This window comes from Verticillium nonalfalfae (genome assembly GCF_003724135.2).
Source record: "Verticillium nonalfalfae strain VnAa140/NRRL 66861 chromosome Unknown scaffold_227, whole genome shotgun sequence".
NCBI classification, from domain to species: domain Eukaryota; kingdom Fungi; phylum Ascomycota; class Sordariomycetes; order Glomerellales; family Plectosphaerellaceae; genus Verticillium; species Verticillium nonalfalfae.
This window is the reverse complement of record NW_021167452.1, coordinates 1-26695: the sequence shown is the minus strand read 5'-3', so window position 1 is coordinate 26695 and position 26695 is coordinate 1. Positions and strand designations below refer to the sequence as shown.

The 26695-nt window shown below is 57.6% G+C and overlaps 8 protein-coding genes across 8 annotated transcripts; 6 read left to right on the top strand and 2 right to left on the bottom strand.

Moving 5' to 3' along the window:
• Positions 1-128: 128 nt before the first annotated feature.
• On the top strand, positions 129-320 carry D7B24_004093 (uncharacterized protein; the record flags this gene model as incomplete). Its single annotated transcript, XM_028638269.1, has 1 exon — positions 129-320. A coding segment is annotated over one exon (192 nt), but the record flags the coding sequence as incomplete, so codon positions are not given.
• A 1625-nt stretch (positions 321-1945) lies between these two features.
• Positions 1946-4015, top strand: SUB2_2 (Suppressor of the cold-sensitive snRNP biogenesis mutant brr1-1; the record flags this gene model as incomplete). The annotated part of the gene is made up of 4 exons (XM_028638268.1): positions 1946-2183; positions 2815-3225; positions 3278-3896; positions 3967-4015. The coding sequence occupies 4 exons, from the start codon at positions 1946-1948 to the stop codon at positions 4013-4015; spliced, it is 1317 nt and encodes a 438-aa protein (XP_028490379.1).
• A 499-nt stretch (positions 4016-4514) lies between these two features.
• Positions 4515-5825, bottom strand: PGAX2 (Exopolygalacturonase X-2; the record flags this gene model as incomplete). The annotated part of the gene is made up of 1 exon (XM_028638267.1): positions 4515-5825. The coding sequence occupies one exon, from the start codon at positions 5823-5825 to the stop codon at positions 4515-4517; it is 1311 nt and encodes a 436-aa protein (XP_028490378.1).
• Positions 5826-7647: 1822 nt separating this feature from the next.
• Positions 7648-8988, top strand: D7B24_004090 (uncharacterized protein; the record flags this gene model as incomplete). The annotated part of the gene is made up of 2 exons (XM_028638266.1): positions 7648-8346; positions 8425-8988. The coding sequence occupies 2 exons, from the start codon at positions 7648-7650 to the stop codon at positions 8986-8988; spliced, it is 1263 nt and encodes a 420-aa protein (XP_028490377.1).
• A 495-nt stretch (positions 8989-9483) lies between these two features.
• On the bottom strand, positions 9484-12210 carry D7B24_004089 (uncharacterized protein; the record flags this gene model as incomplete). Its single annotated transcript, XM_028638265.1, has 1 exon — positions 9484-12210. The coding sequence occupies one exon, from the start codon at positions 12208-12210 to the stop codon at positions 9484-9486; it is 2727 nt and encodes a 908-aa protein (XP_028490376.1).
• A 1481-nt stretch (positions 12211-13691) lies between these two features.
• On the top strand, positions 13692-15323 carry D7B24_004088 (uncharacterized protein; the record flags this gene model as incomplete). Its single annotated transcript, XM_028638264.1, has 1 exon — positions 13692-15323. One exon carries the CDS (start codon positions 13692-13694, stop codon positions 15321-15323), a length of 1632 nt encoding a protein of 543 aa, XP_028490375.1.
• An 8375-nt stretch (positions 15324-23698) lies between these two features.
• D7B24_004087 (uncharacterized protein) lies at positions 23699-24046 on the top strand (the record flags this gene model as incomplete). Its single annotated transcript, XM_028638263.1, has 2 exons — positions 23699-23740; positions 23864-24046. 2 exons carry the CDS (start codon positions 23699-23701, stop codon positions 24044-24046), a joined length of 225 nt encoding a protein of 74 aa, XP_028490374.1.
• Positions 24047-25615: 1569 nt separating this feature from the next.
• Positions 25616-26684, top strand: D7B24_004086 (uncharacterized protein; the record flags this gene model as incomplete). The annotated part of the gene is made up of 2 exons (XM_028638262.1): positions 25616-25825; positions 25893-26684. Coding segments are annotated over 2 exons (1002 nt in total), but the record flags the coding sequence as incomplete, so codon positions are not given.
• Between the last annotated feature and the right edge of the window lie 11 nt (positions 26685-26695).

Here is a 26695-nt window from a genome sequence, read left to right as displayed (position 1 = left end):
TTCCCAACCCCATCCCATCCCCTTTCCCCCCCCCCCCCCCCCGGGGACGCCCCGGAGTCCGGAGGGGTGGCACGCGCCGAGATTTGTTGATGGAACAACTCCCACCCAGGCTGACAACTTGGTGGCAGACGCACCTCCACGCGCAGCTCGCACAACTTTCCGCCAACTTGGCTGACACGGACAACCTCGTGCGCATGACGAGCGTGCAGGCGGAGAGCATGCGAGGGCTCGGCAGCTGGCACGGCGGCCTGTTCATGGCGGCGAGCAAGGTGCTCGGGGAGGAGGCGATCAACCGGGAACAGGGAGGTCAGCAGCGATGATCCGTTTCTCTTCTTCGTTTGATTTTCTTAGGCGGCTGCTGGAGTTGGAAGCGGAGTCGAGGGATGACTCGGCTTGTAGAATGAATTATGAACATGGGTCACGAGAGAAGGACGACGGCCCTCTGGGCAGAGCAGATGGTTCTTCGTGCAATGAGAAATAGGTATCATTGTAATGGCTATAGTCCTCTTTTCTCTTCGGCGTGTAGATGTGGACGTGTGACGGCTCTGGCCGTATATCACAGGGCAACCCTGGCTATTGACTAAATGTGCTGAAGACATCTCTGCCTGCCTGCCTGTTGGTCTCAGTCCCCTTCCAGCCGCGCGGATGTGTCGCATGCTTCAGTAAGCCCAAGAGGACAGGGCAACCAACGACGGCGCTGGCTACGGCTAGAGGGGACGTCATTCGTCGTGATCGATGCGCACGGAAATATCCATGGAGGCTCCACGGCGTCCGTCTTGTCCAGTCGGAGTGCCATCATGTAAGGTGGCCATCTCAGAGACTGAGGTGTTGTGTGCTCTTCTATCAGACAACAAGACTCGGCTCAGCCGGCATCTTGCACATGGCCATCGAGGGATGCATCCCCCCTCAATGTCCGCCGTTTCTGCCTCGGACAGTCGACTGGAAACCTCTTGGCGTGGCCGCATGTGTGGCACGTCATGACCATGATGTCGGCCCATGGTTTCCTCCCCTGCTTGCTCAGATTCTCAATCGTCGTCGTGCAACTGTGGCCTTCGATGAGAAACGCATCGCAGGCTTTGCACACGGTTCTCCTCATGGCGGGCGTTGGTCTGATGACCACTTTCTTAGAGACGGCACTTATATCGGCGACTAATCGACGTGCCACATTCTCATGTCCGGATTTCAGCGCGTCTTCTATCACAGCTGATGGACTGTGCTTGTCGGATCCTCGAACACTCGTCTGTGCAGCATTCTGTACTGCAAGATAGGCGGCCGCTTGGTGGAGGTAGTTGATGCGGGTGTACTGCTGTCTGTTCTGGACGTTCTCACTCGGCTTCTTCTTAGCCTTTGCCATTTCGAGTTTCTCTTCGCCCGATCGACGCCCCTGCTTGTTGGCCTGTCGTTATCGTACTGTCTCGTACTGTCTGCGATGGTGTAGCTGATTATTCAATAAGTGATCTTCAGTTAAGTGAACCATAGAGAAAGCCACAGGGTTCAGAAGAAAAGATGAGTCAGCGCCTCCCTAAACGTGGCGAAACGCTCCTGGGCGCTCCTTCCTTGCCTTTGCCTTTGCTCCCCAAGCATGGCGCTAGTCCCCAATCAGACAAAGAGCACAGCATCACGTGATCGCGTTCAGCCCAGCTCGCCCAGGAAAGCTTTTGACCGTGCAACTGCCTCGCCCACCTTGCCGCATCAGCTTCCTCCCTCCACTCAACCGGACCCCATCGCAACGCGTCCCTACACCGTTGCCCTCCATCGACCTTTCACCCCTCCATCTCCAACAATCAGCCAGCACTTTTCGTCGTGTTGCAGCAGAGCTTCTTCATTTCTTATCAACGCCTAGTTGCATCACCGCTCTCGACCAGGCTCCGCTCCTGATCGATCCGTACCACATCGGGCCCATCCCAACACGCATCTACAGTTCCCGCTTCATAACACCGCCAACATGTCAGGCCAGCAGGAAGAGGATCTCATCGACTACTCCGATGAGGAGCTCCAGACAAATGAGACCGCCGCCGCCTCCAACGGCAAGAAGGGCGCCGCCGATGCCGCTGCCACTGGTAACAGTGTCGACAAGAAGGGCAGCTACGTCGGCATTCACGCCACCGGTTTCCGCGACTTTCTGCTGAAGCCCGAACTCCTTCGTGCCATCGGTGATTGCGGCTTCGAGCATCCCTCGGAGGGTCAGTCATGAGTCCATACCCTAACCCGTCCATCTCATCATCACCCCCTCCCCGTCAAAACGTCCGTCCATCGCGCGAAGCCAAGTCCATCGATTTCAAGCCATCCATTCCGTCTTGCCGGATCATCGAAATAAGCCAAATGAACAAGCCTCCACGGACACGGCACTTCAGTATATGGAAGTGGTCCCGTCCGTTTCTGTCCAGAGAGCATGGTCGTCATTGTCGCCGCCTTGGGGACTGAGGCGGCCAACGTCGTCTCTGTGACCCCAAGGGCGCAGACACCTGTCAGGGCTTTTTTTGCCAGACAGTCTCCCGCATCGCGCGTCGAGAGCTCGAGAAGAACCCGCCACGCCGACTCGCACGCCAGCCTCAGTCAGGTCGGTCGTGCAGAGGCGGCGAACCTCCTGTGCGACTTGGTTCTTCTTCATGTCACGAAAAATTGATACATCGATTCGGGGCCATTTGGGGGCGGCACCCAAGGAGGAAATGGCAGACGCGGCAACGCATTTCTTTTGGCAAACGACACGGCAAGACACATGGCTCTTTCCGCGCTGATGGACGGACCTTTCGACCTGCTCATCGTCCTTCCGTTCACTCTTGGAATCCTATCTAACGTCGGTCGATCGAACAGTCCAGCAAACCTGCATCCCCCAGGCTCTCCTCGGTGGTGACATCATCTGCCAGGCCAAGTCTGGTCTCGGAAAGACGGCCGTCTTCGTCCTGACGACCCTCCAGCAGGTCGAGCCCGTCGCTGGCGAGGTCTCCGTCCTCGTCATGTGCCACACTCGTGAGCTGGCCTTCCAGATCCGCAACGAGTACAACCGCTTCAGCAAGTACATGCCCGATATCAAGACGGGCGTCTTCTACGGTGGTACTCCCATCCAGAAAGATGTTGAGACGATCAAGAACAAGGACACCTGCCCTCATATCATTGTTGGCACCCCCGGTCGTCTGAACGCCCTCGTCCGCGACAAGGTGCTTCGCCTCGGCAGCGTCAGGATCTTCGTTCTCGACGAGTGCGACAAGATGCTCGACCAGATTGGTAAGTCTGGCTGTTGCGGGACACGGCAAAGAGTTCTACTGACACGGACCAGACATGCGTAGGGACGTACAGGAGATCTTCCGGGCCACGCCCACCCAGAAGCAGGTCATGATGTTCTCGGCCACTCTTTCCGACGAGGTCAAGCCCATCTGCAAGAAGTTCATGCAGAATCCGACCGAGCACTATGTCGATGAGGACACGAAGCTCACCCTCCACGGTCTTCAGCAGTACTACATCAAGCTGGAGGAGCGTGAGAAGAACCGCAAGCTCAACGAGCTCCTTGACGACCTGCAGTTCAACCAGGTCATCATCTTCGTCAAGAGCACGCTGCGCGCCACCGAGCTCGACAAGCTGTTGCGCGAGTGCAACTTCCCCTCGATCGCCGTGCACTCGGGCGTGTCGCAGGAGGAGCGTATTCGCCGCTACAAGGAGTTCAAGGACTTCAACAAGCGCATCTGTGTCGCCACGGACGTCTTTGGACGTGGTATCGATATCGAGCGTATCAACCTGGCCATCAACTACGATCTGCCCGGTGACGCTGATTCGTACCTCCACCGCGTCGGTCGTGCCGGTCGTTTCGGTACCAAGGGTCTCGCCATCTCCTTTGTCAGCACTGACGGCGACAAGGAGGTGCTGGCCGCGATTGAGAAGCGCTTTGAGGTCGCTCTTCCGTATGTTTCGCCCCCCACTTGCGCCGTGCAACGCTGGGTTTCTGGTATACTGACTCTGTGTTCTTTCTAGTGAGTTCCCTAAGGATGGCGTCGATCCCGCCACGTACATGGCGTCTTAGGCTCTTTCGCACGACGTTTGGGTCTTCTAGCTACGCTGCTGTTTTATGTGCTTCTTTTTTTTCGAGGAAGGAATTTCGGGTACAGGGGTCTGCTTAGGTTGTTCGACACGAGGGATGGGTCGTACGGGGGAAAGATAAAAAGGCAGTCTCAACCATTCAGTCCTTCGGCGTACGGGGTGCCGTCAAAATGTCACAGGACGTCTGGATGCGTGTCAAGTCAGCAAAAAGACCAAAATACCAAAACCCCCCCGCGCTTGTGACTCGATTTGCCCTGGACCACACACACTATGCAACGTTGATCATGACTGAAGCCGCGGCCGTGTCGGAACAGACTGCTGATTGGGATACAGGGCGAGACATGCACAGCAGGCGAGAGGCGGAGAGTCTGGTGCGTATGATCATTAACCGCTCGATCTATATACATGGTGGGACGAGGCCGCCGGGCCTCTTTTTTCCATCGCATCGCATCGCATCGCCTTTGCTCGAGGCCTGGCGGCGCTCAGCCCGGAATGCAGCCCTTGCCGCCGAGCTGCAGCAGCGACTCTTCGACGTTGCGGCACTGCCACTCGGGGGCCTTGCCGGACGGGGTCTTGAGGTCAATGTCCCAGGCGCGAATGTTGTCGCACGTGTCGGGCGTGGAGCAGATGAGGGCGCCGGCGCGGGGGTCGTAGCGCTTGGAGACGGTGCCGGTAAAGTCCTTGAAGACGACGTCGGTGATGCGCATGAGGGAGGGGAACTCGGCGCAGCGCGTGGCGTTCTTCTCGCCGTAGCACTGGTCGATGCGGATGGCGGCGTCGTTGTTGCGCGAGTGGAAGCGCTCGTAGGTCACGTTGCGGACGTAGCCGGCGCCGCCGCCGCCGCCGAGGCCCGGCTGGAAATCCGTCTCGGAGCCGGGCCAGACCTTGAGGCGGGCGCCGTCGACGGCGTTGGACATGGACGTGTTGTAGATGTACAGGTTCTCGACAATGTCGAAGAACTCGGGGTACTGGCCCAGCGAGCCGACGGAGATGCCGTGCGACGAGTTGCAGGTGAGGCCCTGGACGATGACGTTTGTGCTGTTGGGCTTGAAGGAGACGCAGTCGTCGTCGTGGTCGAGGTACGAGTTTTGGATGACAATGTTGTCGGACCGGTACGTGTCCCAGCCGTCGAGGTTCTTGGCCTCGTTGGCGGACGAGGAGCGGGCGAAGATGTCAATGTCCGAGATGAGCACGTCGGACGAGTTGGCGATGAGGTTGTGCCAGTTGGGCGAGTTGCGCAGCTTGAGGCCCGTCACGGAGCCGCCGCGGAGGCCGTCGGTGACGAAGAGGATGGGCCGCTGCAGCGTCTTGTTGGTGGCGAAGCGGTCGTACCAGGCCTGGCCGTTGCCGTCGAGCGTGCCGACGCCGGCGCCGTAGATGTGCACGTCCTCGCCGCCAAACACCCACCAGGTCGAGGCGCCCTGGAACTGGTACTTGAAGGTGCGCGGCAGCCAGTAGTCAATGTCGTCGCAGAACCGGACCGTGCCCGTGAGGGCGACGTCGACGTGGCGGAGGAAGCGGAGGTCGAGGGGCTCGCAGATGGTGTACTCGCGGTCGAGCACGACGGTGCCGCCGTCGTTGCACGCCTCGAACGCCGCGAGGATCTTTTTCGAGTCGTCGCGGCCCTCGGTGCAGCTGGGCTTGACGAAGCACGTCTTGGTGCGCGGCGTCGACGCGGGGAACGCCTTGTAGGGCTTCAGCGGGTGCGCCTCGGCGTGCGGTCGCTCGATGTAGTCACGCGCGGCCGCTGTCGACGCGAGTGCCGCGAGGGCGAGGGACACAAAGGAGCGCATGGTTGATTTCTTTCTGCTCTCCGTCTTCTGCCTCTTACTCGGAGAACCAGTTGCTTCTGCTTGCTGTGCTGCCTCTGCTGCCGTTTCTGTCTTCTGCCAGGGTCGTATCGAGAGAGGATCGCGAGCTTCTTATACCTCTCCCGAACCGTCATCGACAGAGGGTCGGAAAAGCTTCCGCTCGAACATGGTCCCTCGTCCTGCATATGCGCAGGTACGTGTGTGTGCGCGCTCACACACACACGCCTGTCGGTCTGGTTCTCCCCTGGAGCATGCTCAGCTTTCCCTCACTCCAGTCGCCAGAGTCTGCAGAAGTCAAGGTGAATCCCGAATGCCAAGGCCGCTTGTTGCCTCTTAAGGCAATCCCATGGGAACCTCGCATGGGTTTGGCGGGTCCCCCCCCTTGACCTCCATTTCAGGGATGGCGGAGGGGTCCCGTTGGGCCGGCTGGTGGTAGGTGAACGATACCGAACCGCGCTCGAGGAAGACGCGGGAGGAGTTCAGAAGGTTGATCCACCAGGATACCAGAAATTCTTCCGTCCGTAGGTGAACATGGTGACGAGCGGGGAGACAGGGACCCGCCAGCAAGGCAAGCAAAGCATCGGTTGAACATACTTGCGAGGTGGCGCGGCCTCATGTCCTCCACCTCGGACGAGGCTGGTGTCCTTCTCCTGTCCGCGGACCTCTTCACGAGGGCTCTTTACCTAGATAGCAGATGCAGGGGCAGCTGCGATTCAGGCTAATTGGATTTAGATATGGTGTCAGCACCGACAGGAGCAGCAGCGTCTTGGTGGCAGCAGTTGGAGTACCCCTACAGCAGCAGGACAGAAACAACATTGAACAGGAACAGCACAAATAGCTCAAGCTCCAGTCAGAGAAGAGAGGCGGGCAACTGGACCCCCCCAACCCTTTGGGGAATCTGGACTATCTCCTGCGGGGGGGGTCGTTGGGTCAAGCTTAATTGGCCATGTCGGTCGAGGGTTTAAACGGCATGATGCAGGGGAGGGAAGTCTTGTCGGTAGCAAGGGGATGCCAACAGAGAGAACAGGGATCACAACAACTTCTCCGCGCGAGCGCCCGGGGCACCGAGATGCGGGGGACCATGATCGCGGGGGCCAGGAGGAGTTGGGGGAGTCTTACTTTCCTGGAGTCTGAGTCTCCTGGAGTCTGGGTGAGCTGGAGACGAAGCTCTCTCTGTAACCTTGGCAGCCTACTGTGCCGAGTTCCGGGACGGCGTGGGTTCGGAGCCGCAACCACGCCGTCTCACTCGTGGAAGTATTTCGACGACGGCCTCCGCAAGACGGCAAATACCACGAGCACCACAAGCACCGCAAGGGACCCCGTTGCGCGGAGGTTTGCGTCAATTGGGACACGTACATTGTCATTTCGTTCCACGCCCACATGACACTAACCAACATGCGACTCATGCCCGCCGATCGTCGCATTGCGTTGGAACGCGGGGGAGCAAGCACCAGCTCGCCCTCTGCCATTGTCCCTTGTGTCGCTGCCACGCCCATGTCGACGTCGCCACGCCCATGTGCTGCCTGCCGAACGTCCGGAAAAGCAGACGTGCTTCTCCTTGTCCGTCCGGGATCACCAAGTCGCCAGCTGCCGATGAGCCGCGCCTGGGGAGCGCCTCCATGAACGAGATGACGAAGCTCGACTATTTCAAGACACATCGTGGGAGATTTGGCGAGGCACGGCAAAGACCATATAAACTTGATCGAGCGCCAAGACTTTTCTTCGAAGCCGTCCGGTCGAGCAGTGCCATTGTGAGCGAAGGAACCTCTCCGAATCGTCAGCCACGACAGACCAAGCCATCATCATGAAGACTCTCGCCCTCGTCGCGGCTCTGCTGCCAGGCCTGCGTCTGGGTCTCGCGGCACCTCTCGACACGAGGTCAGACGACGTGGCCCCGACTGTCAAGCCCGCGACGACATATGCCGAGTGCCAGCGCAAGACGTGCCATCCCCTCGACGGGTGCCCGCCGAACACCATCTTCGTCAGCCCCAGGTCCAAGCGCGCCCACTTCAGCTCGATCCAGGCCGCCATCGACTCGCTGCCTGACACGGACGTGCCGGCCGTCATCCTCATCGCCCCCGGCAACTACACCGAGCAGCTCAACGTCACCCGCCATGGCGCCCTGACGCTGCTCGGCATGTCCGACAGCCCCCACGAGGGCCGCCTCTACGCCGACCTCGCCACGGACCTCTCGTCGCCGGCGCCGCAGAACGAGGTCCAAGTCTGGCACAATGCCGCCAACTACCAGGCCCGCTTCCCCGATAACGCCTTCACCAGCGTCTTGAGCGTCGGCCCCACCCTCAACGCCACCCTCACCGGCGCCGGCCCGACGGGCTTCGCCGTGCCCGAAGGCACGCCGTTCGGCAACGTCGACTTCCGCGCCTACAACATCGACTTTCGCAACGACGAGTTCCCTCGCGCCAACGGCCCTGCCCATGCCGTCGGCGTGAGCCGTGCCAATGCCGGCTTCTACTCGTGCGGCCTCTACAGCTACCAGGACACAGTAAGTCTTTCTCCTCTGTTATAGCTCGCCCGAACGTACAGACTGGCAAAGACCACTTGCTTACTCACAACACCACAGCTCTACGTCGGCAAGCTCGGAAACGCCTACTTCCACGACAACGTCATCGCCGGCCAGACCGACTTCCTCTACGGCTTCGGCACCGCCTGGGTCGCCCACTCGACGCTGTCGCTGCGCAACTGCGGCGGCGGCATCACCGCCTGGAAGGGCACCAACACGACCTTCCCCAACAAGTACGGCGTCTACATTGCCGACGACAGCCAGGTCCTCGCCGCCAACGCCTCCATCGCCCCGACCCTCCTCGGCCGCTGCCCGCTCGGCCGCCCCTGGAACGCCCAGCACCGCTCCGTCTTCAGCGACACGTACCTCGACCCCAGCATCCTGCCCGCCGGCTACATCCGCTGGGGCGCCACCGACCCGCGCGTCTCCGACCTCACCTTCATGGCCGTGCACGAGGACCGCGGGCCCGGCTGGAACGTCACGGCCCTCGCGGCCAATGGCAACGTCACGCGCGTGCTCGACGACGCCGCGTTTGCGCCGTACAAGAGGCCCGTTGACGTCTTCCTCACCGAGGACGGCGTGCCTGGGAACATTGCCTGGATTGATCAGAGTGTCTTGGCGTGAGGTGAGTTCCTGGGTCGCGGCGTCGGCCCGGCCGAGTGAGGTGCATGGAATGGGGAGGGGGTTTCTTTGTAGGGTACATAGATGACGGTCAACGTACATATTGCTGAAAAGAAATGCAGTGAGCCCTTGCGGTCTCTAGAGTCTGTGCCTCACACGAATGACACGGCAAGCTTGATTGTGATGGTGTGTATTCCCGAGGCGAACGCCAGCAGTCTGTCGATCGTTGAATCTGACGCAATAAAGCCAGTGCATCCAAGCCAGTTGCTCGACTCCGTCTTCGGCGACGTCCATCCAACCCACAGTTCTCTTCGTTTTGCAAATCTAAGCCATGACCGGTGCCTCTCAAGTCTCATAGAGACGGCAAGCAACACATAGTCTCCCTCTCTCCATTGATGATCACACCATGGGCGACCGGTAACCGCTCTGTTCTCCTTCCCTCTCACGCCCTGCAGTCCTTTCTCTACCATTCACCCCAGTCTCTTCCTCCACTTCTTGTCAGTCTAAAATGATGATATCCTGATCCTGATCGTCGTCTCGCAAACCGTGACTACCGTACTCGGCTTGCATGGCACCTCGCCTCGGTGTGCCCGATAACGAGGCAGTGCGCGACAGCGGAGACGATCCAGCTGGTAGGTCACTGGCGTCGTGCCGCTCGCGGAAAGAGCCAACGGGAGGCAAGCCCCAAGAATCGAGAGCAATGTCTGTAAACGAGCCGCGCAGTAGCCTCTGGCTGGGGGCTAGGAAGCGCAGCCTGTCATGCATGGGCTGTGACGGCCCTGCTACGCTGGCTTGGTTGCCCATGGTCCGACTGTTGGCGCCATAACGAGACTGTGACATGCTTTCGTCGTAAGGATGGGGAAACTGCTGCTGATAGTCCACGCGGGGTCGCATCGGAGCTGTGGGATACGTAGGAGGGGCGGGATCGTCAAAGCGACGGACTTGAGAAGACGTGGCTTCCATGACGCTGAGGTCCCGACGGACGTCGCGTGACATCAGTGTCAAGCTGTCAAATGCCCCGTTAGGCTCCCGACGTTGCTGTGTCCGAGACTCAAAGTCAAGCTGCGACGAAGCCAAAGGGGCTGGGGTCGGCTGAGACCGCGGCCGCAAGTGTGTGGAGGTCGCGAGATCAACGTTCACAAGGGCAGTTCGCCGCCTTGGGGTCGCACTTGGACGCAGACCAAAGGAATCTTCTTGACCAGCTATGTCAACGGCATCCCTGCGGTTAATGCGAGCGGGACGGAAGTTGGCAGAGGCCCTGTAACTGGGCGGGTCTTCCACGGCGCTATCGTCTTCATCCTCACCTTCGTCGACCAGGCTGATGATGTCTCTCGGAATAACAGGGAGCACAGGTCGGGGGTTCCCAGTGAAGCCGTCTACCTGGTACAGATGCTTCTGTATCGCCTCGTAGAAGACTTGGACAACGCAAGGGGGGAACGCGTTGCCGATCTGCCGGCGAGCACATGTCCTGGTGAATTGATGCCAAATCGGGAACCCCTGAAGGCAGGCAAACTCGCGATTCGTGTACGTCCGAGTGTTATCGAAGTGCCGATTTTGACCTCCACTCGTCGTCATGCAGCGTCTGAGAATATCGTCGGGGTCGCTGACAACCGAGTCCCTCGACGGTGGACAAGGCCTGGGCCTGTGATGAGGGTCGTTGCGCACCTGCGCGATCGGTCGGAGAGCCTTGCGGATCGTGTTGAACGGCTTCAGCCCGCCTTGGCCGCCCCTCGCGTGCGTGATGGCCGGCCACGGAGGCATCACTTCACCGGGCCCTGCTCCGATCATGATCAGGCGCCGGCGGTGTTGGGGTAGACCGTAGTATTCACACTCAATGACCTTCCATTCGACCGAATAGTTGTGATCCGTGAAACCAGATATGAGGCAGTTGAACGAATCTGCGAATCGCTCGCGCATGATGCCAAAAGTCTGCTCCAGAGTGAAGATCCGGGGACGCACCTTTTCAATGATAGCTCGGCAGGCAAACAGTGCAGCGATATTGGCGTCATCTTGCGGACCGTTGACCGTGTGTGCAGGTGACCAAAACTGACAAGGAGGTGACAGATGGACAACGTCGGCGGTTATGACTCTTCCATCTGTCGACGTGACAAAGCCGTGTATATCGGTCTCGAATACCTCTGCGTCGGGGAAGTTCATACGCATACTGCTGCAAGCCTTGTCCCACACGTCTACAGCATACCGAACGTGCAACCCTGAGCGCTCGGCGCCGCGGGATACACCTCCTGCGCCGCAAAAGGCATCGAAGAGGGTATATCGCTGATTGGGAGCTCGGTTCACTGTTCCAGCCTGAACAGGTCCTCGCGGTGCTTGGTAGTTGCCGCCACGAACAGTTTCGCCGCGCCAGTCTCGGCGCAGCGCTTCGTCGCTGTACCTGAACTCGGGCTCTGTCACATCCTCGGCTCTGATGCGAATGATCTTGAAACTGCGTGGCGAGAGGGGCTTCCTTCGGGGTTGATCATCAAGGTATTCGTAGATGGCCTTCCAGCGGCACACAAGGGGCCCAGAGACTTCGACTTCGTCCTTCGACCGGAAGGCCTTGGGGTCCCAGCGATGGAGAGGGTAGGGCGCGTTGGTGACGTGAAGTCGACGCGGGCCACCAAGACTAGAAATGGGCACCTTGATGCAGGCCTGCTCTTGCAGCGGCCGTTGGTCGTTTTGGTACACTTCGAAAACCATACAGACCTCGTTGAGCTTGCGTGATAGCTTACCGTGTAGAACACGGTTGCGCGTATACGGTATTCCATGAACATGGAAAGTCTTGTCCAGGGCGTCCTCCCAGATTTCTGTGACTCGGATGAAGCCAAGGGCAAACTGGTGTCCCTGTGTGTCGTTTAGCTCGTAGACGAAGTTGACCTTGACTTTTTTGCCTTCAAAATAAACGCTCTGATGACGCTTCTTCGGTGATGGTTGCGCAGCGTGAGTGCTGTAGCTACCTTGGTACCGAGGTATCGGTTCGGGCCTGTCTCCCGTGAGGTCGATCACCTCTCTCAGTTCTGCCACAATATCGTCTTCTTGATCATCTTCTGACGAAGCATTGAAAGCAGTTCCATCTTCTTCCTGGTGCTCCCTGTGTAGTAAGTAATTGCGAACCTGCTGTGCGATATTCATGCGTCTCTGGTCTTCGGGCAAGACAGGATCATCATCGTCGGGGATCTCGATGGGGTCAAAAGCATTTCTGCCAGAGATCCCGTAGGGGGAAGTCATTCTACAATGTCGCCCACTCCACGGAGTGATCAACTTTGCAAATGGCGATGTAGAGGACGGACAGTAAGACAGCAGGTTTGTGGCAAGTGTCGAAAATTCCGAGAAGGAACCAAAGTCTTCGAAGCAAGTAACTTCCGGACGAAAACTCATGTAAGTGGAAAGAACTCGTGTATTTGCGGAGCAATAGGTCTGCGTGAAGAATATTCGTGACGTCCTAGTCTGTGATATCTGGCTGGCTACCTGAGCTGGGTCTGTCTCCGCCTTCATGCAAAGATGATGGGGAACTAAGCGGCATGGATCAAAGGTTGAGCCCGCAACTCAGGTTGTTTTCGGGCGTCACAATACCCATGGTCAAGGACAAATAAAGCCAACAAAGAACCGTGAGCTGAGAGACTGATTCTGAGGGTCGGGAAGACCTCTGCATATAACAGAGACAAGGCAGTCAAGGGTTAGCTATAACGATGTGCGCACTTGAGAAAGCGAGAACACATTAAGCCGACGAACAGTCTGAACAAACAAAACATAGAGCATAGACAATGAATTCCAACTTCAAGAAGAGCCAGGCAACTCGCCACTGGGGTTGCTATTCTTTTGGTCTTGTGAGACTTGGCAAAGTCGTCGAAAAGGAGTCGTATAAACCGATATGCCGCAACACCCTCAAAGGTCGGGTGTTCATCCATGGTAGGTCTGCTGAACTCGCAAACCTCATTTGGTAGAGAAGATCCGAAAGCAAGTATGGAAGCGTGTTCACGGCCGCGCATGCAGGTCAAACAATGACAATGTTGTTGACAGAGAGAGGTGTGTAGCATCTTGCCAGTCCATAGTTGTCCCGGTAAGGTAGCTCTAGGTCTTGAGCTGGGGCAAGTTGTTTGGCACCATCACCGTCTTGCCGTCACTTTGAAAAGGCCCACGTGGGCATGAAGCCAGCCAGGAGGCTTCATCGAAGCCGCGGTGCACATCCCTGAACGGGGAATCTACGGGCATTTAGTCATTGTATGAGAATGTTGAGAAGGCGCGAGGGGCATATGACACAAGGTAGGGGAGGTGCATGGGGAAGTTCCTTCCCTTGATGTCTGCCTCCCATTGCCCCTTCCGACAAGGTACCGAGCTTTTGATCGAATGTCAAAACCTTCGTCCCAAGCTTCAGTCTGTTGAAGTTTCTTGTATTTCGTGCCAATCTCGTCCAAGTGATATGAACAAGCACAAGCCCAGCACACAAGTCTCGTCGTTGCGTCTTGCCTCCCAGTAGTGTCTGGAAAACCATGATTGCCGAAGAACGCCCCTTACACCAACGTCCAATTTTTTTGACACCTTAAGGAGATTTCTTGTGCTCTCAAAGCAATTTATAACCCTAAGGACCTTCTCGCGACAGCACCCCTGTGTGGGCTTTACCAACTCTGTTTTCTTTTCGTTGACCTTGAGCAAGAGCCGTCTCATCTTCCAGCCTCTCAGAACCATCCAGTGAAGAGATCACAAACGCCATGCAGACCAGAGGAGCTAGAAAACGAGCGGCCGATGCGTCTTTGCTGGCTCAAAATCAGGCAAGCCCAAAGATCACATCGATCTTCGGAACGACCAAGCGTACTGCAAACGTTGGCCTGGGCAATGCAAAGCTACAGGAAGAACGACCAGCCAAGCGAACCAGAACAGATCTTGACTTGAAGAAAGGCTTACCTATCAACGAGCTCCCGCATGGTCTGGGACTGAGCCAGGCGCCCAAAAGTCAAACATCAGGGCCACCAACTATTGCTCTGAACCTTCCTGACGGGATTTCTGGGCTTGTTTCCACGAGTGGTCCCGAAAAGAATGTCACCGGATGCGCATCCACCGACGAGATTCCAGAGCAAACGTTGGGCGAGACGTGTTTCTCGTCCACAACCGCCTTGCCTGTAGCGGAGTCCGCTCGGGTTTTGCACCCGCGCCCCAAGAGCCATGAAGACCCTGCTGGCTGGTCCATCACGAACAACACCCCTGAGGACTTGAGGATTCCCGTTAGTGCCGAGAGTGTCGATTTCAAGAAAACTTCGAACAAAAAAAGCGAGCGAACCCCCAGGCGGACCAAGGAGAACCCTTACGGACTTAAGCCTGGTCAGACACCCTTTCCAGACTGGCCAGCCCCATCTCCCGAGGACTGTGTAGAGGTGCACAGAATCTTGACCGAGCTGCATGGAGCGTTTACCGCCCCCGAAAAAATCCCTGCCCCATCTACATCAGTAGCAGGGTGCGGCGAGGTACCGGATATCGTGGATGCCCTAATCAGAACTCTCATCAGCGGCCACACGTCAATGCAGAACGCCAATCTGGCCATTCAAGATGTCACTGCAAAGTACGGGCAGTGGGACGCCGACAGCATCGGGGCGGGCAGCATCGCGTGGGACAAAGTCCGATTGTCGGAAGAATCAGAGGTGGTGGACGCCGTCAAACGAGCCGGATTGGGACCGACGAAGGGAAGAGACATCAAGAGTATCCTCGACATGGTTCACCGAGATAACCAGGTCAGGCTCGCAGCCTACGTCAAAGAGAGGGAGACGGGGGAGACGGCTGAAATACTTGGTGCTCAAAATCTCACGCAGGGCCAGAAAGACCACCAGGTGAATAAGATGGAGAGTGGGATCCTGACGCTCGACCATGTACGGGGCCTTACTTCTGACGAAGCTATGCTGGAGTTCACCAAGTACCCTGGCATCGGCGTCAAGACGTCCTCCTGTCTGATCCTCTTCTGCCTCCAACAGCCGAGCTTCGCCGTAGACACGCACGTCTGGCGGTTCTGCAAGTGGTTGAAATGGGTTCCCCCAAAGGCATCGCGGGATGACACGTACATGCACGGAGAGGTCCGGATTCCAGATAGGCTGAAGTACGGACTTCATCAACTCTTTATCCGTCATGGAAAAGAGTGTGGACGATGCCGGAGCGTCACCGTTGAGGGAACGGCAGACTGGGACAATGTGACATGTCCGCTCGAGGCGTTGCTGGATCGATTTGACAAGCGCAAGACAAAGCGGCAGGCGACGAAGACAAAGGCGAGCTCTGAACAAAAATCGCTTGACCGCGAAGTCGGAGAGGATGAGGCGGAGCAAGGACAGAAAGAAGACGGAGAGACTCGAGAAGCATGACTGCAGAGACACTGAAGAAGAGCTTTACTTTTCAAGCACACGGCGGCGCATTTTAGAGCCTCAGGAAGCACAGGAAGCACATCTCGGGATAGGTGGTCATTATTGTTACTGGGATCGACTTGCTGGCAAGAATAATTCCCCATTAAAGTGACGATTGAGCCTGTGATGCAGTGCGCGCCCGTAAGCTTTCAAGGGAGCAGGGGAACTAGGTTTGTCTTGGTGGGTCAAGGTCCTCCTTTCTGCCTGCACAAGGGTCACTCACGCTAGACGCGGGACCTTTAATTGATCTTTGGGTCATCCACTCGCGACCCGCGTGTCGTCACGGCTACTGGATTGGATCGGGGCGGCTCCTTACATTTTTCTGCCTTGCCACTAGAGCTGGCCGACAAAGCAACGATTCACAGCCACGGTCACCACGGGTCGATCTCCAGGGCAAGACAAGACTGGAAGCTCTATCTTCTTTTTTTTTTGTCGGTCACTGGGTCTCTATCGCGGCTTGGGCCTGTCTACAATCTGGTCTTGCCATCTCCACTGCAAGGCATACCTCGCAAGTCTTCACACATGCCACATCTAGTGGGAGCTTCTGACCTTCGCGCTACCTTCGTCGACGGCCTTTGGGATCGATCTTAGCCGACCTGTAACTAATCGCACCTTCTGTTTCCCTTCAGATCAACAACGCTCTCTCGATTCACCTGCTTGTTCCGAACAGGAAGCAAATGCCCCCAAATCAAGCTTGGCTGACGACACCTCCGACGACACTCGACGATATGCCCCAGCCCCAAGTCCGACGATAAAAATGGAACACGGCAAGGTCGAAGACTTGCTGGAGCACTGGTACAAGAAATTTCAGAAGATACCAGAGGAAGCGCACCTTCTCTGCCCCAAAGTCGACGATGACGATGAGGAGGACTACGATGACCCCGCCGCCAGCGACACGCTTTCCGCGGACGACAAGAAGAAAAGGATACAAGATGGCCAGGATAGGATTGAAATCGTTTATTGGACAAGCCTTCTCATGGCATACGGCAAGGACAAGGCCGGCGTATGGCTGTCCGACTGGACTGATCGCATGGCGACCTACATGCACACATGCGACAAGTGTGTGCTGAATTGGCACATGAACCGCAAGAAGTTCATCCGTAAATATGCTGTGTGAGTCTTCCAACGTTGCTGCCCTTCGCTGTGCTCTCCCTCTCTACCTACCCAGCTTCTTCAGCTGACTGACTTGCTCGCAGTGAATGGGACGATAGCCTTGCTCAGCAAGTCGAGGACTGTTTGCACAGATACGATTTCGATCGACTCAACAGGGGCATTGGCTGGGCTGTCGAGATAATTGACACGGTCGAGACCACGGAAGGGCGTGCCTTCCAAAAGAGCGACCTCAAGGACCAGGTCGGTCTGTTGCTGCTCACTATCTACGAGACGCTCTGTTGCATGGCCTACCTTAGTGATCCGGCCCGACGCGCATCTTTCCAGAAGGTCTTTGAGCGGCTTCAGCCCAAGAAGCCCCTCAAGATGGGCGAGAATGTTGTGCTCCCTGCCATGACGTGGTTCCTCTTCGATAAGGAGCCGACGCGCCACCGATTCGCTGTCAGCTCTTGGGAGCGATTGCAGCCACTATCCCTGACCCAAGATAAATTCGACTGGGCAGTCCATGACCATATCATACCTGTGCTCGATGCGGCAGCAACGTGGGACATCAGCATGAAGGAGTCTCTCCCAGAAATCCAGCGGTTCTGGGAAGGCATGAACTACATCCTGAAGACGCTCGATGGAGAACTGATGCTCCGTGGCATCCGTAGCCTTGATCCAGCCCCCCGGGTGGTCGAGTTGCTCTTCAACCATATCCACTGTAACTCGGAGGCGATCCTGCTCTTCACGCTCCAGGCCATGTCGACCATTATCAAGACGGCCCCTCAGCTCATCCGCGACACCATCAACGACGCACGACCCATCGTTGTCGTTGAGCAAATTTTCAGAACCCCTTTGATCAGGACTCTCCTTGCACAGTCGGTGGCGTATACCATCCACTCCGGGGACGGCACGTCAAATCAAGTAGGCGATAGGATTGAGTGTGCTGCCATATCTTGGATCGATGCCTGGATTCGCTCGCTCAAGATCAGCGAGATGAGCGACGCTTGCGAACAGCTGCTTCGGCTCTTGTTTAGACGCGAGCTGCAGAATGACACTCTCGGCGATCAAGGCAAGGCAGCCTGTATTCGTGCTGGGCTGGATGCTCTTGCGCATGTTTTGCAGTCGTTCGTGAACCCGTCGGTCAATCTTATCAACGGGTCAATGTCACTCTATGTGAACGCGACCCTCAATGTCACCTTGTCCTACAAGGACCTTATCAATGACGCCCTCAACAGGAAAAGCCAGGCTTTCGACACTCTCGGCGTACACAAGGCAGCCATGAGCGTTGTCAAGGCAGCGCTGACACTAGACGCCAAGGCCACAGCTGCCGAGCACCAAGAACTGCGCCGCGAAGAGCAAGATTTCATCAACGCCGATAAACCTGAAGAAGTTCGCCCGGCCAATCTGCAGATGACAGTCTCTCGTGATTCTCCTGCCTTATGGGAAGCCTTCATGGACAGTCTCAGGAGTAGCAACCTGCCACTTGCGCAAAACATGGTCCTGGCAATGGGTCCACTTATTAGCCTGAGTAGATTCTTGCCAAAGAGGAAGAAACCCAACTCTCTCGACAAGGTCAGGGTTCAGCTCGGTGATGCAACCATCAAGACGGCTGCTGTTTGTGGCAGGATCATGCAAAGATTGTGTGACTATAGCAAGGAAGACCTCGAGCTCCTCCTATACAAGGCACAAACGATCCGACCTGTCCTTGCTCTGAACCTCCATGGCGAGGATGAGCTTCGAGACTCGAGCAAAGAGCTGGTGAAGACTATAACGGGAGTATTCTCGCACTCGGATGCCTTGCTCGAGCTTCTACACCAGCGTCTCGAGGTCACATTGGCATCTCTCAACTACGGTCTTTTGCAAATCCATGAGTCAAAAGTACTGACCTGGGGCCCTGCTGTGCCCATCATCACGACAAGCCGCAATGTGCTCAATGCTTTGTGTGACCCGACCTCCGGCATTCTTCGATCCCGTGTGCTAGAGCTGGGCGAAGAAGTTGCACTTTCGACGTGGTGGTCGGCTCAGTGGAAGTATCTCGAAAAGGCGTTCGACACGACAGCCCATTGGTCCCACTTTGTCGAGGTGGACAAGATCAAAGACTTTTGCCGCAACAGCATCGAGCACGCCGACGACCTGATGGCGCAGTGTGGTCTGATTGCCTCAGCCCTCCAGCAAAAGGAGCAAAGAAACCAACAGGCAGCCACGCTATCTGGCAACACGCCGTCAGGCATGCATAGGCTGTTGAAAGAACCGACAGAAAGACTGACGCCTATCGTCAACATGGTTCGACTGCGCGACCCGACCCTGGTAGCCACTACTGTGCAGGTTGTCGTCAGGCTGCTCGTCAGACTGCGGGAGAACGACCACGAGATTCCGCAGAGCTCGAGGGATTTCATTCACAATGTTTGCACTAAAGGACCCGATGGCCGATACATTACCCCTTCGAACGCAACAAGCCAGCAACGGGCCGAGCTCCTCAAGGCTCTGGGGGAAGAAGAAGAAGAAGACGACGTCGAGGTCATTTCTATACAGCCAGCTTCTGCTGCCATCAAGAAGAAGCAGACGTCGCTGGATGCATGGTCAAAGTCTGGATCTTCTGGGTCAAGCTCTGCGGTTCCCAGGTCCAGGTCCAACAAGGATGACGTCCTCTCACTTAGCAGCTCTGTCGACAAGAACCGCTCCCTGCTAGACAAGATTTCTGCCCGACAATCGGCTATGGCCAAGCCCAAACCGCTGCCCCTCAAGGCCAAAATCGATCCCAGCTCAACCAAAGCCCTCATCGAATCCCGAAAAGCCGCCAAGGCCGACAAGGCAAAGAGAGATGCTGAAGCCATCGCCAAGGCCCAAGCTTTGCGAGGGCCTGAAATCAAGGGTCTGTCTGGTGTCATTGGCAAGGATCACGCTCCATCAAAGAACGAGATCATGGTGGACAGTGATGACGACGAGTCTTCCGATGACTCTGAGGACGAGGACGTCAAGGCTCTCATCAACAAGGGCCAGCTTGGCCAGAAAGCCAAAGACGAAGCGACACGGCGTCAAGAGCAGATCTTGCTGGAAAAGACCCGAGGGCCGGTCAAGAAGCAGCGCATTGTTCGCTCGGCCAAGGATATGCGTGCGCGTTTGATTCCTCCCATGGACCAGCTCCACCAGGCCATTCTCGAGTGGGATATCTTCTTCGAGGGTAACGACCCTCCGACGCTGGAGAAATGCGCTCGGGTTGCCGATACATACCCGCATCCTGAGGCTTACAAGCAGACGTTTTGGAAGTTGCTGGTCTCCGAGGCTTGGCGCTCTTTCGTTACGTCCAAGGATGAAGCAACATCAAAACCGTTTGGCATCAAGATTGCCTCGCGCATGAGCATCGACAGGTTTCTCGAAGTCACCGCAAGTATGCCAAAGCTTGAGAACAAGGAACGCGGCTTGTCCGAGGGCGACATTATCTTGCTCTCTCAATCATCCAACCCCCTCAGCGACCCCAACGAACCACATGCTCTAGCACGCATCTGGAAGACTGCCTACAAAAAAGATATGCTCGAGGTCACGTACCGTCTGAACATGCGGAACAACCCGCTGCAGGGCAACCTCCACATCAGCGCTGAGCTCTATGCTGCTAAGATCACGAACATGACCACGATCGAGCGCGAGTATGCTGCTCTAGAGAGTTTGAAGTACTATGACCTGATGGACGAGGTCCTCAAGGCCGAGCCATCGCCGGTCTTGAAGTACAGCGACGAGCTTGTCACCCAAGTCTTGACAAACTACACACTCAATCCTGGGCAGGCCAAGGCCATTCTCGGAGCTCGTGACAATGACGGCTTCACGCTTATCCAAGGCCCCCCTGGTACGGGCAAAACGAAAACCATCGTAGCCATGGTGGGTGCTCTCATGACTGGCAACATTCCGCAGTCTGGCGGCGTCCGACTCGCGACGGGCGGCGCCACTCAGGCAGCAGGCCAGAAGAAGAAGATTCTGGTGTGCGCGCCTAGTAACGCTGCTGTGGACGAACTGGTTCTGCGTCTCAAGCAGGGCATCCGGACCATGTCGGGCAACGATCACAAGATTAACGTCTTGCGTCTGGGCCGGAGTGACGCCATCAACGCAGCTGTCAGGGACGTGACCCTGGACGAACTGGTCAAGAAGCGGCTCGAGGGCGACAACACGGCAGAGAAGCTCAAGACTGCTCGCGACAAGTTGCATTCTGATGCCGCAGGAATCAGAGATAAGGTGAACGAGCTTCGACCCGCCCTCGAGGCAGCCCGAGGCACTGACCGTGAGCTCGAAATGACGCTTCAGCGACAATTCGATACCCTGAAGCGTGAACAGTTCCGCATCGGTACGCAAATCGATGCCGACAAAGAAAGCGGACAGACCATCTCTCGTGAGGTGGAGATCAAGAGGAAGCAGGTACAGCAGGAGATTCTCGACTCGGCCCAGGTGCTGTGCGCCACATTGAGTGGTTCCGGCCATGAAATGTTCAAGAACCTGAGTGTTGACTTTGAGACTGTCATCATCGATGAAGCTGCGCAGTGTGTTGAGCTCAGCGCCCTCATCCCTCTCAAGTACGGTTGCACCAAGTGCATCCTTGTCGGAGATCCCAAGCAGCTCCCGCCCACAGTATTGTCACAGTCGGCTGCCAGGTTTGGTTACGACCAGAGTCTCTTCGTTCGCATGCAGCGCAACCACCCCGAATACATCCACATGCTTGATACGCAGTACCGCATGCACCCGGAGATCAGCTACTTCCCCAGTCAAGAATTCTACGAAGCCAAGTTGGTGGACGGTCCGAACATGGCCGGTTTACGACGGCAGGCGTGGCATGCGAGCCCTCTTCTCGGCCCCTACCGCTTCTTTGATGTTCAGGGCACACAGGAGAGGGGCCACAAGGGCCAATCACTTGTGAACCTGGCTGAGCTGAAGGTGGCCATGCAAATTTACTCGCGGTTCCGCACCGACTTTGGTCGCGACGGCAACATCGCCGGCAAGATTGGCATCATCACACCTTACAAAGCCCAGCTTTTCGAGCTGCGCAACCGATTCGCCATGGAATACGGTGATCAGATCACCAACGATATCGAGTTCAACACGACGGACGCGTTCCAGGGCCGAGAGTGCGAGATCATCATCTTCTCCTGTGTGCGAGCCAGTCCAACAGGTGGTATCGGATTCATGAAGGACATTAGACGCATGAACGTTGGTCTGACGCGTGCCAAGTCCTCTCTATGGATTCTCGGAGACTCGCGCGCACTGATGCAGGGCGAGTTCTGGGCCAAGCTCATCGACAATGCAAAGCAACGCAACCTCTACACGCAGGGCGATGTCCTATCGATGCTCCAGAAGCCCAGCCACACGTTGCGGCCGGCGCTGCCGAACGCGGAGTATCGCGAAGTGCCTTCCAGAGATGGTCCGCCACCGACGGGCCCAAGAGCCCAGACAGATCACAGCCACGGGCGAGGCGACGCTCAGGCCAGGGCGGCGCGCCCTGATGCCCCTCCACAGATTCAGACATCGGCTCCTCCACGGCCGGGGGGCGCTCCACAGATTCAGACGTCGGCGCCCGACTCAAAGAAGCGGCCGAGAGATGGAGATGGGCTCGGCCATCCCAACGTCAAGAGGGTACGTTTACCAAAGAGACAAAGGAGACGCAGCACGAGAGGATCTAACGACAGCATGGCAGATGGCGAGCAGCAGCAACGATCGGGCGCACCACCGGCACGGGGACACGAGAGCGGCGCCGACGGGGCCCAAGGCGCACAGGAACCCGCGCGGGGAGCACTGGGAAGGTCGCGACACGAAGCCGAAGACGACGGTGGATCCATCAGCGATGGCAGCACTGGGTCTCGTGGCTCCCGAACGGCCTCCTGCTGTTCCGACGGCTTCGACTGGAGCGACATCTGGGCCGTCCGCGCCGACGACGGGTCTGAACCGAGTGAACCAGATCCAGCAGAGGGTGAGACTTGAGAAGGCGATTTGCACGTGGTTCTGTTTCATTGTTCTAACGTGTTGCGCAGAGTCAGGGACAGAACCCGGGACAGGGCCCGCCACGGAAAAAGAAGCCCAAGGGCAACGGCATGTTCATTGAGAGGAGACCGCCGAGACGAGAGTAGGGGCGCGTGTCGTTGGGTGGTTTGTTGACTGGTTTGCGAGTTGTTCAGTATCTGCATTTGCATAGGAAACGGCGTCACTTAGGGGCGGAGGGTAAGCAATTTTTCGGACCCAGACGGCGAAAAGCTCCAGTCTATGGAGAAACGCCGTGACTGCCCAAGGTTGGGGTCAAGGATGTACAAGTAGATGTGTGTGCTGTCTGAGGCAGAGTTGGGAAAGAGGCAAGGATGCGACGAGGAGGCCGCCAAAAGCCGGCACCGAAGCCGGAGAACTCAACATGCAAACATGGGCGTAGGGGGCCATGGGACGTCGTTACGACCAGGAATCGTGATGTGTGATGAACATGGTCCAATGTTGCCGACGATGTTGTTGGCTTTGAGAGAGTGAAGAGGGACCCCTCCGCTCCCCCTCCCTCTACCCTTACCCCTCGCGCCCTGACGTAACATGGCGTGGGAGGTTTGGCAGATCAGTGGATTCAGCGATGGCCAGCACGAGGTGTAACAAGATGGGCAAAAAAGATGGCGCGCTAGGGACCATGACATGGCGTGGCGTGGCCAAGGCGGGCGGGTGCGAGACGGGGGTATCCTATCGGACGCGAGAGAATCCCATCAGATGCGAGAGGAGATGGCCGGAGAGAAGGGAAGGGCTCATCCTTGGACACGGTGCCAACAGAGGGCATACAGAGCCATGTCATTGTGCTACGGGAGGAGGGGGGCGGGGTGGAAGAAGAAGAAGAAGAAGAAGAAGAAGAAGAAGAAGACGTAGACAGAAAGGAGGGGGGCCCCGCGTCTCACTCCCTCTGCACTCTCAGTGATTCCATGTAGGTCGTTACGCAGCCGCCGGTACAGCCTGACTTGTGGCCGAGCTAGTCGTGTCTGACCCTCTGACAAACGACGTCATCAGCGGCTTCAAGCCTCGAGGAGCCGCGACAAGCCACCTGCCTCGTGTTGTCACCTCGGGCTCTGGCCAGCGGCCTTGTGCCATGTGCCTTCTGAGCCGTAGGTACTTAAAACGCATCACTCTCCTGCCTTTTTGGACTTCCAACTCAGAAGAGCATCCAGTCCAACCTCACATCAAGTTACCATCCATCCACACACACACACACACATACACCCGTCAATACCGTCAATACCGACAAAATGGAGAAGATCAAGAACATCATCAACAACACGAGCAAGGACGTGCGTTGCCCTTCCCCCTCCACCCCGTTGCCTCTCTCTTCCTCTCTTCCTCTCTCCCTGAACCCCTTCCCCCTTCGCTTCCCATACAGCCCCGCCCACCCGCTGACCCGCACACATACACAGGAGCAGGAGAAGCAGTTCAGCACGCAGCCCATCGACGACAAGAAGGAGGGCGCCAGCAGCTTCGACCCCAAGACGGCCGCCCACCAGGCGGCGCCCGGCCCCGCAGTGCCCAAGGACTTTAGCGCCCAGGAGGAGGGCACCAAGGAGGAGCGCCGCGCCAAGGCCGCCGAGCTGAACAAGTAAATGCCGTCCCAGGATGCGAGTTTTGGGGCATGTCGCATGGAGGGGGGCGGCTTCTTTGTGTAATGACTGTATGATATGGGATTCGCGCGGCGGGCAGGATAGGATACAGGCGAATAATAATCACGTTTACGAGGATGGGGTGATGGATCCTTGCACTGGTCTGTGTTGCGTGCCATACCTAGGTAGGTAGGTACCGTTCCTACAGGTACCTACGCTGGTGGATGCGAAGACGAAGCCGAGCCCGGGCGACGCACGATGACGAATCCGAGTCTCGAGGGGCCTAAGGTACCTACGACACTGGCAACAGGCAGCAGCCAGCAGCCAGCAGCCAGCAGGGCAAGTAGCAGGCGGTGGACAGCGTACGTCGGACAGTGACAGGAGACAGACTAGACAGCGGCTCCGTTTTCTAGAAGGGTGGCTGACGGCCCATGTTCGCTGCGGAATGTGGCTAGAATGAACCCACCGACAGCTGCCTATCTGCGCCCTGCACTTGCGCTGTGCGCGCCCAAGATGCCGGGGGGCAGGGGGCCTGGCAGCGCGGTCTCAGTAGCAGACTGCCAGGGCACGCATTCCACAGGCTACCCAGGTAGGTAGGTAGGTAGGTAGGTAGGTAGGTAGGTAGGTAGGTAGGTAGGTAGGTAGGTAGGTAGCCACTGACAGAAAGAACCCTGTCCTTCCATCTCCTTCGCCATCATTCGGGGTTCCGGCCCAGCCGCGCGCGAGACATCGTTCTGATTCCCATTTGGTCAACCTCATCTCTCGTTGCCTTCGTTGGCCGTTCATTGTCTGCTCGCATCGAAAACGCACAAAAGAATATTCAGAGGCGAAAAGAGTCAACGAAACGAAACCCTCCGAGCGCTGCGACCTGAACGCTCGGCCTTACCCCCCCCTTTCTCCAACGGACAACGGCCGTCGCGGGAACCCGGCGGCGACAAAGGCCTGAGGTACCGCCAGGCGGCCTCTTCTTTGGCTCGTCCCTTGGCCAGCTGGTACCCGACAAGTAGACTATTGGCAGGGCTGGGCTCAACGAATCGGCTCCGTTCGAACACCACCACCTTCCGTTACCTTGGGTCTTGGTACCTCACCCTCACTCACCTCAACCTCGTTGCCTTGCCTTGCCTTACCTCATCCTCTCGCCCTCTCCTCCTTTGCCTTCCAATTTGCTACCTCTTCAGCACGCACCCAACCCCAGCGCCAGATCGTAGGCAGGGCACCTTGGACCAAGGAAACTCGAGGCACTGCACTGCAGCCGCGCGTGAGGAGAAGCAAAGCAGCCGCCACCCACCCACCGAAAATCACCACAAACGCAAGCGCCCTTCCACTGCGTCGTCGCTCCTCTCCTGCGTACGTACGACGCAAACCGCACACGACCACCACCCCTCGCCCACAAACCTCCCATGACGACAACGTTGGCCGTCCCACCCCCCCTCTGAGCGGTCCGCCATCACAAAGTCAACCCAATCTCGTCCATCTCCCCTCGAATCGCTGCGGTCCATCCCCCGAATCGCTGCGGTCCATCCCCCGAATCGCTGCGATCGAGTTCCGCCTTCTCGGGCCAACCCACCCAACATGCCGTCCATCCTCAACGACGACGACAAGGACACGGTCAAACGCCATGTCCCCAAGCAGACCAACAAGATCCAGGCCGTCGCCGTCGCCCGCCTCTACGTCGCCTACCCGGACAGGACGAGATGGAACAACACAGGCCTCCAGGGTGCCATTGTGCTGTCCAATGACCTCGTCGGCAACACGTACTGGCTGAAGCTGGTCGATGTTTCTGTGCGTGAAGCTCTTTCCCAATCTTGAGATGCGCCCGCTGACCACGTTCCTTCTTTTTCTCTTCCAGCCTGCCAGCCGAGGTGTCATTTGGGACCAGGAGATCTTCGACACGTGGATCTACAACCAGGACCGAACCTACTTTCACACCTTTGAAACCGAAGACTGTCTCGCCGGCCTCTCCTTCGTCGACGAGAAGGAGGCCAAGCAGTTCAAGAAGAAGATGGACGACAGGGAAAAGAATGCCAGCAGGGCCACCCGCTCAACCCCTTTCGGCGGTTCCGCTCAGCAGAGCTCCCATCGCCACGGCATCCTGGGCCTCTTCGGCAGCCACCGACACGCTGCCGCCCCAACACCGCCCGAGTCGCCTCGCAACCACCTGCCGCCGCCCGCGCCCCTCGCGCCTTCACATTCTAGCCTTCCCTCGCTCGGACATGCCAATGGCCAGCGGTCCTCCGAATTCGCCATTCTCGAGGCCTTTGATCCCCATTGGCGGGAGAACTACGGCCAGGAGCTGAGCAACAATGGGCTGGCGGACGACTTTATCAAGGAGAATCAGGAATTCATCGTCGACTTCCTCAAGGACGCGCAGCAGAAGAACGAGGACCCCCCGCAGCCAACACACCGCGCCGCACCGCCTGCTCCTCCCGCCGCGCCTACCTCTGCGCACGCGCCGCCGCCGCCGCCGCCTCCACCACCTGCCGTCAATGGCAATGACGCCCGCGGTAACAGGGTACCGCCTCCGCCTCCACCGCCGCCGCCTGGAGGCCACGGCGATACCTCCGACTCGCCTTCGAACTCGAGGCGAGGCGCGCCGCCTGCGCCGCCTCCCTCACGCCGCCCCGTCAGCCACGAGCCGGCCGTGCCTGAGAA